Below are 12,152 nucleotides of genomic sequence, written 5' to 3' on the forward strand. Positions count from 1 at the left end.
ATGCATAGATTTTTAAATTTTCTTTGTTGTGTTTTTCAGTAGTAAAATTTGCATTTGACTTTTATCTCCTGTTTCTTTGCTGAGTCTTTGATATTTTTCATTTCTTGTCATTCATAATTGCTTGTTGCATTTTTATGATTACTCCTTTAAATATTTATCTGTGAATTCTAACATCTTTATCATCTTGGTGTTGGTATCTCTTGCCCATTTTTTTTTTAATTCAAATTGAGATTTTCCTATTTCTTAGTGTGATGAGTGAGTTTTTATTAAAACTGGATATTTTGTATATTATGTTGTAACATTGTAAGTCTTATTTAGACCTTCTATTTGTGCGGGTTGTTTTGACATTGTTCTGGCAGTGGAAGGACAGATGTCATCTTGTTACTAAAAGTTCGAGTAGTTCAGATTTCCCCATTGGCATTTACTCTGTGAATTTAAATAAAGGTAGAAAATGTTATTTCTTTTGCTAGAGGAGAAAGAGAATATGCTTCTCAGACTTGGATTTGTCAGAAATCATGATGTTATTCCCTATGGAAGTGCAAAGATTTGGCTTATTTTAAAAATTTGACTTATGTTTGATAGTTTTTCAAATAATTGTAAGTTTTTTACTATTTGGTTACTTCATTAAGACTGTGAATGAAACTCAACTAAATTTTTAGTTATCGTTTTAATTTTGTCTCATATTTAAATTCTGTCTAGGTACAGAGTGTCTAAAATTAGCATTCTTTTTCTTAGAGAATTTTTAATTCTTTATTTTTTCTTTTATATGATTTGAGTTTTTCCACTAAAACTCCTAAGAATCAGTCTTTGAATTAAGATGCTGAGGGAATCTTAGGGTAGCTAGCTATTTCTTTCCATGGCTCTTGTGTGTTCTTATTATCACCTTCATTAGCTCAGTTTGGGGGAACTACATAGCTACAAGGCTTTATCCCTATTACTAACTTAGTAATTTAAGTTCTTATCCTAAAACTTGAATTGTAAATTAGCAGCAGTCTTTCAACCACTGAACAGGATCTCATAAAATGTGGTTCATAGGCTATCTGTAATAAAATCAGCGAATAAGTGCTAACTAAATTTTAATTTTTTAATGACCAATCTTTTGGTTCTTCATAAAATGCAGTGTTGGATTCTGGGATAGGGCCTGAGATTCTGAATTCCTACTAAGCTTCCAAGTGTGGTCCATGCTGGTATATGGACTTTGAATGCAAGTACTGAGGTTACTTGTTAAAGTGTCAGTCATATGTTCCATCCCAAGTCCATGAGTAACAATTTGTGTACCTGGAATGCAGAAATATTTATTTATAACAAAGATTAAGAATTATTCCATAATTTAGTAGTTCTTAATTGTGGTTGTGCATCAAAACACCACCCAGAAAGAGTTTAAAACATTATTGCTAGATTTACTACAGAACTGCTGAATTTTCCTCTCTGGCATTTATATTTTTTAATATGCAGAATACACCTGATTCTGAGTGTAATCTGGTTGTAAAGTATAATTATAAACATTATAGAAAGAACTGGAGCCAGAGTCATCATGCCTGCTAGTAGAGGTTTTACCTGGAATCTGGAGAAAAAAATAAGACTAAAATTAAGCTGTGTTAAAACTTAGGGGAAAAAAGTTTCAAACTTGAAGTCTCCCACTCAATTTCATACAGGAAATTTTCTATAATTTTAAACCATTTACTGGGTTTGTATATGTTTTAAAATTTTATTTATCCACTTTAGGGAGACAGAGACAGAGACAGAGCACCAGCAGAGGGGGGAGGAGGCAGAGGGAGCAGACTCCCCACTGAGCAGGGAGCCTGATGTTGGACTAGATCCTAGGACCCTGAGATCAGGATCCAAGTTGAAGGCAGACACTTTACTGACTGAGCTACCCAGACACCCGAAACCATTTACGTTTTTTTTTAACCATTTACTTTTTTAAAACATATTTTTGACTTGTGTTGACAGTGTTTCTCAAATTAGGAACCATAGGTATGGTCTTGGAGTTATAAATTTTCCATAGTAATTTCTGACTGTAATATTTTTATTTTTATAATCACACTAATGGAAAGATTCTGAATGGTTTGAACAAACCACTTCATTCAAAAACACTGTCACACAGGTCCAATATGTGAAGTTAAATTTGCATTGATGATTATGTTGGCACCAAATAGTGTCATTTTCATTTTTGTGGATTAATAAAATAATAGAAGTCGACTATGCACATGTATTATGTGTTCATGCCATAGGATTGTAAAATTATGTGATGGTGTACTATGGAATAGAATTCAGAACTGTTCAAGTAGAGACAAGTGGTAAAAGGAAAGGGTAGGATAAATATAGATACACCAAATTCAATAGAATCTGTGAAGTTAGAAACATATCATGAGGTTAATTACTTCTTTAAAAGAATCCATCTGTCATATACACTACTGTCATTAATTTGAATTCTAGTTGTAGTTTTATTTGTATTTATTTTGCATTTTTTGTTTTATGTATACATAATAGCCATTTTTATAAATGACTTGAATAATTTGTAAAAGTCAGTCAAAAGTGAGGATAAGCAAAAAATTTTTAAAGGTCTGTACATTTTTCAAGTTTGAAAACATTGATTTTATTTATTTCATATGCTTATGTAACATATGGAACACATATTTTAAATTATAGAATTACGTGATCTTTACTGTAATGGCCCATTTTAAATAAAGTTTTCTACATTAGCTTTCCTTGATTGCCCTTACTGGAATTAATCCCTTCTTTCTTTCAATTCTTTATGGCAATTCACACACTTTACTTTTATTTTTCTTACTTGTCTACTTGTCTTATTTCTCCTATTGCATAGCATTTTTTTATGAATAAAAAAGAGTAATGTGTTGTAATCAAGGACAGTGCTTTTTATAATGAATTATTTGGTGAAGTTTGGATTAATGGATAAAGAACACTAACAATGTCTTAAATAATTTACTATAGAGAATGATAGTGAATATAGACATAGGAAAAATATTATTTTTCCAGGGTTCCTATATAACAGAAAATTCATCAGTTTGCAGGTGATGGTAGTGGAAATGCATTACAAATAAAAGTATAGCTATTAAATACAATAAATTAAATTCAATAAAGTATTGATTACTTATTAGGGTTATAAAATATATAGCATAAGTATAATCATGGCCTCTCCCTCTCCCATGTCAAGCATCTTAAATAAATCTCTTTACTCTTTTTTATTGGTATTGGGTTCAAATAAAGTCTGGGGTCTTTATTAGTTGTTTAACCACTACCTATCAGTTAAACATTGAATATAAGATGAAACCCTCTTGTTATAAAGGGTCTAGTTTCTTGTCAATAAGAATGAGGGAGAATTTCACAGTATTGGTTCAAGGAATTCTAATCATAATTGGATCTTTTTCATGTATTCCACTGTTCTTATACTGTAAAGATTGTCTTTATTGGAATTCTGCCTCTTATTTCAGGTCTTGTTATGGAAACCTGGAAGTTTTTACACTTTTCTTCTTTTTTTTTTTTCTTAAATTAATTATTTATTTTAAAAATGTCTTTTCAGTGTACCAGAATTCATTGTTTATGCACCACACCCAGTGCTCCATGCAATACATGCCCTCCATAATACCCACCACCAAGCTCACCCAACCTCCCACCCCCGCCTCTTCAAAACCCTCAGATTGTTTTTCAGAGTCCATAGTCTCTCATGGTTCATCTTCCCCTCCAATTTCCCCCAACTCCCTTCTCCTTTCCATCTCCCCATGTCCTCTGTGTTATTTCTTATGCTCCACAAATAAGTGAAACCATATAATTGACTCTCTCTGCTTGACTTATTTCACTCAGCATAATCTCTTCCAGTCCCATCCATCCATGTTGATACAAAAGTTGGGTATTCATCCTTTCTGATGGAGGCATAATACTCCATAGTGTATATGGACCACATCTTCCTTATCCATTTGTCCGTTGAAGGGCATCTTGGTTCTCTCCACAGTTTGGCAACCGTGGCCATTGCTGCTATAAACATTGGGGTACAGATGGCCCTTCTTTTCACTACATCTGTATCTTTGGGGTAAATACCCAATAGTGCAATTGCAGGGTCATAGGGAAGCTCTATTTTTAATTTCTTAAGGAATCTCCACACTGTTTTCCAAAGTGGCTGTACCAACTTGCATTCCCACCAACAGTGGAAGAGGGTTCCCCTTTCTCCACATCCTCTCCAACACAGATTGTTTACTGTCTTATTAATTTTGGCCATTCTAACTGGTGTAAGGTGGTATCTCAATGTGGTTTTGATTTGAATCTCCCTGATGGCTAGTGATGATGAACATTTTTTCATGTGTCTGATAGCCATTTGTATGTCTTCATTGGAGAAGTGTCTGTCCATGTCTTCTGCCCATTTTTTGACATGATCATCTGTTTTGTGTGTGTTGAGTTTGGGAAGTTCTTTATAGATCCTGGATATCAGCCTTTTCTTCTTAACCTTGAAAATGACTATGTCATATTGAAGTTTGCTCTTTTCTACCGGAACTCCTAAATTTTTGTCTACTTTTATTGGATTAGTATTTTTTTCTACTTTCCTTGTGATTCAGAAAAGGTGGTTTTAAATCCTCTTTAAAATGAGTTTCCTTTTACTACTTACACCGAATTGAAAATAGATGCTTCATGGCCTTAAAAACATGACCATCAAGTTACTTCCTATGGGAAATTATTAAATATCCCTTGACAACAGCAATTCTAGACTTTGGGTTTTAATCAGAATTGTTCAATACCATATAGGTTGCACATTAATTAGATCTTCAATTAACCATAAGTGCATATTTAATAGCAGGGTTTCTAGTTTTTTGGTTGTGATGTGCAAGGGGCTTTCAGCAGAATACTTTTGAATAGATGAAGTTTAGTTTCTGTTGAATAATTCGGTGAACCAGAGTGAGAATATAAATTCAACAGACTGGATGTTCACTTTTATATAAAAAGAGGTATAAGGTGAAAGTGGAATTTTGTTGTGAATTTACCATTTACATTCCTTTTTGGTCCATTTACATTCCATATTGGTCTGTCTGCCTGGCATCAGAATTCTGTCCTTCTCTTTTAACAATGTACCAGCTCTTTTTCTGAATAAATTTTAGGAAATAATGTGATTCAGGAGGCACCTGGGTGGCTCAGTGGTTTAGGCCTTTGCCTTTGGCTCAGGTCATGATCTCAGGGTCCTGGGATCGAGCCCCGCATGGGGCTCTCTGCTCAGCGGGGAGCCTGCTTCCCCCTCTCTCTCTGCCTGCCTCTCTGCCTGCTTGTGATCTCCCTCTCTCTCTCTGTCGAATAAATAAATAAAAATTTTAAAAAATATTGTGATTCAGTAACAGGTTTTGGCAAGGAATAACTGTGAACTTATCTCCCCCTTTTTTATGAGCGATTAATGAGTGGGAGTAGGCAAAACTAGAGTGATATGCAGTGAATAGAAGATTCTGGTAAATTCCCAGATTTTAATTATAGGAATCATGGTTTCTTTCGCTATAGAATAGTTTCCTAGAATTGGTCAGAAGGCCCATTGTGCAGATAAAGTTAGTACAAAAAAATAAAGGAATAGTAGAGTTGATCTCTGATCTTATAAGCTTACTTTATACTATTAAGATGCCAAGCATCTGCATAAAAAGTAAATAATTTATGATCTTATGAAAGAAAGCTACAAATTCTCTGATTATCTCTGAAATGTGTGTTTTAGATGTAACTAATTTCTATTTGAAGTGAATATTACCAAAGAAAAACCACCAGTGTAGAAATTTGCTAATTTTGCAACCAAACAGGAATGGATTTAAATCCTGGTTTTTCTGCTTACTAGCTGCCAGTCCAATGAAACTAAAATAAAAGTTCTTGGCCTCAGTTTCTTCTTCATAAAATAGAATTATATATTTGTCTTGGAGTGCTCTAATTCTGAAGAGAATTAGAAATAATATATGTTAATGCCCATGGTAGACACTTTTTTAATAGTGGTTATTGTTATCATTATTGTTTTTAATGGTATACTCTTGTTATTTATGCTCTACCCTCTACTAATAACTAAATGCTACTTGAGTGTATAGTAAATTTTATTATTCATATAGCTATCACTACCTAATAAGTATAAGGAAAATAAAATGCTGACCAAACATAAAATTTAGATATTTGAATTATCATTTTCTTTCTTTCAGAATTACTTACTGTCATCTACCTTTCCAGAGTAAATGGCTCTATGTTGGAACAGAAAGAGGAAATACACATATTGTAAATATTGAATCTTTCATTCTTTCTGGATATGTTATCATGTGGAACAAGGCAATTGAGCTGTAAGTTTGAACTTGAATACCACTTTATTTGGCTTGAATATTTCATATGGTTTGTAAAGCATGTCAAATTACAGAGTTATTTGAAACATTTATAACTAATTTATGAGTGAACATTTATAATTAACATTTATAATTAACTTGAGTGAAAAGTTCAGCTAAAATAATTTACAACTGTAAAGAATTTTAAAGACTTTTAAAAATATTGTAGTATTAACATTCTAATTTTAGACTTTCTGAATATTTAAGGGTGTCTGAATAATTAGGAGTTATGTATATAAATTTGATGATAAAATACTTAGACTTATTCTAAAAGTTATACATGGAAATCATCTCATTTTTTATAGTCATTCTTAGTATAGCCACTTCCAATGGGAATGAAAAGTAGATTGTGATTATATTTAGTTTTATGTAAAAATAATCATGATCAGTTCATTTTTTTTTTATCGCTGGTAGCTCATTCTTCACTTGCCTCACTAACATATTGTTTAGGAGAACCAATTTATCAATATTTTTTATGTTGCAACATATACAGCTATTTGGATATGTGGTTAGTGGTAACTACCACTTTGACTTTGGTGCTGATACTTAAGTTTATGCACATGTAAAAAGTAATGGAATTCCAAGCCATCTTTTTGTATACATACGATTAATTCTCCTGGTCACTGTGTTAATCTTAAAAACAAATTTTCTTTAATAAGTGTTTATACTCTGTGCATATTAGGTCCTTAATTTATGATATGTTTAACTTGAGACTGGCTCATTTCCATACATATGACATTTTTATACATGTATATATGAAATATATATACATAAATATATATTCTGAGTTACATAATTATTCTCCAGAACTCTGATTAAAGCAGCCTATTTAAATGAGGCTCAAATCTGGTTTTTATAATAAATCTACTATTCCCTATTTTTAATGTATAAGTGTGCCTGTATATATAAGAAATATAATTACATTCTTGTTACAATATTCCTTATGTATTATATCATAATGGGTCTTTTGTTAATGATAATTCTTCCTCCCTGATTAGATTAAGAACTGCCCCAGGGCAAGATCTTTGTTCATTGATCCTTTCTTTTTCTTTATACTTGGCTTATTTTGGTGCTTTCCACAGAGTAGCAACTAAATAACTGATGACATTAATTGAAGACTTAGTATGGTAGTTACACACTAATATTGACTTAGAGCTTTCATTTATAATTATAATTAATATGCACTATTTTACTGATATGCTTTAGTGTTCTACATGTGTATTTTAAAAAACATTTATTCTATAGACTATTTAGAATTGTGTCTCCCAAAAAATTATTTAATTTTTTAGCTATTTGGGAAAGGTTTCCCCACTATAATCTGAGTGCTATAAAAGTTGTAAATAGGGCTGAACTTAATGTTTGCTTTCATAATTTTCTCAGGATATTGATAAAAATGTAAATAAACTTGAGAGATTGAATTATAGAACTTTTATACAAATTTAATATTAGTACAAATAATAATATATGTAATATTTGTGTTCAGTTGAATGCTAATTATGAAGTTCATAATCTAAATAGATTATTATAGTAGTATTAGATTATTATAGTATTTCACCACCTTTGCTATTTTGTTTCCATATTCATATATCTTGATTTACTTAGACCGGTTTTCCCAAAATGTATTCCATGGAGTTATAGATCCATTTGATCTACATAATTTAAAATTCCAACTGCCAGTCTTCTAGAACTGTCTTTTAATTGCTCTCTACCTATTGAGATACATTAGAAAATGCATGCCACTTTCTATTAATATGTGCCAGGTGTATGGAACAATAATAAAATATTTATTTAAAAAAGTCATTTCATAAACATAATTTTATACACATATTTCAACAATACATTTTCTAAGTATGGCAAATGCAGAATTGTCTTTAAGAGATATGTGAAATTATTTCAATTTAAGTTCTTACTTGAAATACTTTTTATTCAATGTTATTTTTCAGTTTGTTTCTATTATTAGTGAAGTGTCCTGATTATAATTTTAGGCAGTTCTCATAATTATAAATAGTGTTCCCAAAATGTATATTTTGATTATTTGGAAACTGGAACACATTTTTCCATAGAAACATTGATGTTTATAGAACATCTCATAAAGTAGTAGCATAGAACTGAAAGAACATTAAAATTTTTTTTCTATGGGAAAGTTATTCCAGGTTATAGTGTAGAAGTAGATGTTTCTGCAGACGGCCCCAGCTTTTTAAAAAATGCAACCTTGTTTTCCACATATGATTAATGTTTGAGCATGAAATTGATTAATAAATCATAAGTATAAGGCTTATGTTTTACTAACAATCACTGAAATGTATTTATTATGCACTATGGTATGCTAGATACTGGAAACAACTATGAACTGGGAAGACATCATTACTGTCCTCTTGGGGCTTTCAGTCTAATGAGATTAATTAAAAAGGCAATTACAGTATATTAGAAATAAAATGTAGCAATGCTATAAGAAGGACACCTAACATGTGGTCTCAAAGAAATATCTGTAAAGGAAATTATATCTATATTGAGATCCAAAGGATGAGAATTTTAGTTAGTTGAGTGAAGACTTGGGAGACAGAGTTAGAAGTATTTTAGGAAGAGGGGATAGAAGATTTAAAGGATGGAGTGTGAGAGTTTTTGTTCCATGCATAGGAATTTTAGGTAGTTTAGTTGGTTGGAGTACCTGGGAGAGAGTATGATAAAAGGTAAAGGATGAAAAGAGGTAATCAGGATATAAATATGAAAGCCTTATAGGCCAGTTTGAGAAGTTTGGACTTAAAAAGGCCAGGAGCTGGATTTTGAAAGGGTTTAAGCAGAGAATTGACTTGATCAAATTTGCATTTAGGGAGACTACTCTGAAGGCAGGTATACAGAAATGACTAAAGAGAGAAAAGACTATATTCTTGGTAAACATTATCATTGATTTAGGATTGGAGATAAACTGACATGATTAAATACATAGAAGACAGAAGAGGCAAGACTGGGGTATTATTGGAAGATACAACAATAGAGGAGAATTAAGAAAGACCCCCAGGTGTAGGCTTGAGCAACTATGTGGATAAGGGTGTCATTTAGTGAAAGAAAGCAGGAGATTGTTGGGAAAAAAAAATAATGAGTTCAGTTTTAGGTAGGTTGAGTTGTATGTGTTTATAAGACATTCAAATGGAATTGGTATGGGAAAGTGGTAGGAAGTGGGAAATATGGATCTGAAGGTAATGAGATAGAATTTATGGTCATTGAAAAGAGGAGATTGTGCGTGAAGAGTGCATGAAAAACAAGTAGCAAACTAGCAGACAGTCAACCAATTCTCACTCACATATATGTTTTATTTGGCTATCAGAGTATTCAAATATGTTCTGAGTTCTAATATTAGAGAGCAATAAAAATTTGGATTTCCAGATTTTCATGAAAATTCCTAATGAGACAATTCTAGTTCCTTATTGCATGGCAGTCAGTAACCACCTGGAACTGAGTAACAGCTTTCCTTTTGTAGTTGGATAATGTGCTATCCAGTTTGCTATAGCTCTCATTCAGCATATTTGTTTCATTTGCAATACCTGCCTGGCTCCTGTGTGCTCTTGAATTCATGACCACATATGATATGGGAATAGATAACAGACTAGGATAGAGTACAAAGGAATATGACTATTTAAGATAAAGGAAGAGAAAGAAGGCCCATAAAAGAAATTATTAAGAAGCTGTTATGGTAAATGAGAAGAATAGAGATAAAGAGGGATACCTAGAAGAATTATTGGGCATTATTTAGATGGATATCATATGATTTTAAGTTCATTGATCAGTCTATCTAAAGTAATTTTTGTAGAATTTACAGAATCCAGAGTACACTAATTTTTTTTTTAATTTTTTAAGTCAATTTCTAATGGCCGTAAGTCTTTCAAGGAATGCTTGACGGTTTTTGGAAGTATGATGTCAGGGGAAAAGTCAGAAAAAAATGTATCAAAATGTTAGTAGTCATTACATTTAGGCAGTAAAATGAGATTTTTTTCTGTTGACTATTAGTGTCTTGTAAGTTTGGAACTCTTTTTTAACAACAAATAATATATCCTCTGAAGTCTGAAAAAGTCAATACAAATAACTGAAGTTTAATGCTAAATTATTTTCTGAACTTGAGTGTTTTACAAACTGAGAGTCTAAATAAGAGTTTTGCATTTGGTCTAACTAGTGTTTCTCAAAATATATTTCAGTGAGTATTCACTGCATATTGTGGCTCTAAGAAGCTTTGTAGAAGAATAAAAAAATCATGTTTAATTTAGGTTTTCTCAAACTTTTTGATATGTAACACTCTTTATGTGAAATACCTTATATATTCATTAGCTTATCATGGAGTACACTTCCAATCATATCAAGAAACAGGAGTTTGTAGTTTTTTGGATATTATTAGTTTCCAAGGGATAATTGAAGGACACTGTTCCTTATGAGAGGCACTTTACTCTAATAAAACATGGCCTTTATAATGCAGATAGTATTAGTTTCCAATTATTGCAGTGATTTACAACAGTCATAATACATACTATTCATTGAGTACTTACTATGTTTTGACATTATATTAAGTACTATATATAAATATTCTAATCCTCATAATTACTCAGTAGGATCAGTACTACTATCTCTATTTTTAGATAAGAAAATTCAGGGTAAAACCATTAAGAAAATATCTAATAAGTCTGTATTTATTCCTCTGAGTCTCTATGGGGAGTTAGTATCTGGGAAACCTGGAGTTATTTAATTTGTGACTTTTATCTGTCCCCAAAAAGTTTTAAAATTTATTCATCTTTACTGTGTTATGAAGAATCTTTGATGGTGTTCATATATGAATAAGAAATTATATTTAAAAGAAATAAATTATAACTGTCAATATAATCATAATAGGGTTAATCTGGCATAATTAGACTGTTGAAGAAAGGATGTGGAAAAATGAATAATAATAAATATATGGTCATATCAGGTCATATTGTATTTAACATGGCATAATACTCAACAATGATATATTAAAGTAGGAGATGTAAAAGAAACATGCCAAATATTAGAGTAGAATAAATTTAGTATATGTGTTACCGAAGCGAGCGCTGGAGTAGAATAAATTTAAAGTCAGATTTACAGAGCTTTTTAACAATATACACTTTTAACAATATACACTTAGACACATAGTTATCTGTTATTGATTACCCTGTTATTGATTAACACATAAATGAGACATAACCAGCAAACTAGGATTCCCCAGTTTGTCAGTTTTCTGTACATTGGCTATCACTAGAGAGAGTTTCTTTGTAAATCAAAGGAACTATTGTACTTTTCTTAGGAGAAAAATCAGAGGTTTTATATCAAAGGAAGTTATAAATCAGTTATGTACTTGGCAATTTGGCTGAAACAGGCTAATAGCATTAGCCTTGTGGCCATGTAAGATTTCTTTGTATAAGATCAGTTGCAAATTTTCAGAGGCTTAGATTTGGCAACAAACATAAATACCAATTCATAAATTCATAATTTGATGAAAAGACATAATTCATCTTGACTATTAATAATTTTTCTTTGATAATGAAGAAACAAAGTTGATAACATGGAAAGATCTAAAACATCACTTTCATTATTAATATTGTCTCTTTAACTATATAATTTTTATGTTATAAAAATGAATAATCTTGTTGTTATGTGGATATATGTTCTTAAACCTGATTTTAAAAAATTATACCTGCTTTAATAGAGTTAATAAGAGAAAGAAAAGTAGTCTTAAAGAAAAAAAAACAAAATTCAAATGAATCTAAGTTTAAACCTCAGAATATAGGGAGTGTGCTCCAGTGTAATTTC

At 31.3% G+C, this 12,152-nt stretch overlaps 1 protein-coding gene across 8 annotated transcripts in view; it reads left to right on the plus strand.

Moving 5' to 3' along the window:
- STXBP5L (syntaxin binding protein 5 like) overlaps positions 1-12,152 on the plus strand; it is a 411,609-nt gene that overhangs the window by 163,876 nt on the left and 235,581 nt on the right. For all 8 annotated transcript variants that reach the window (XM_032852349.1, XM_032852345.1, XM_032852351.1 and 5 more), the window contains exon 6: positions 6,168-6,302. In XM_032852349.1, coding sequence (XP_032708240.1) covers positions 6,168-6,302 — 135 coding nt within the window. The remainder of the gene's footprint in view (positions 1-6,167; positions 6,303-12,152) is intronic.

Source organism: Lontra canadensis, unplaced genomic scaffold (assembly GCF_010015895.1).
Source record: "Lontra canadensis isolate GAN:19392208 unplaced genomic scaffold, GSC_riverotter_1.0 scaffold6, whole genome shotgun sequence".
Taxonomy (NCBI): domain Eukaryota; kingdom Metazoa; phylum Chordata; class Mammalia; order Carnivora; family Mustelidae; genus Lontra; species Lontra canadensis.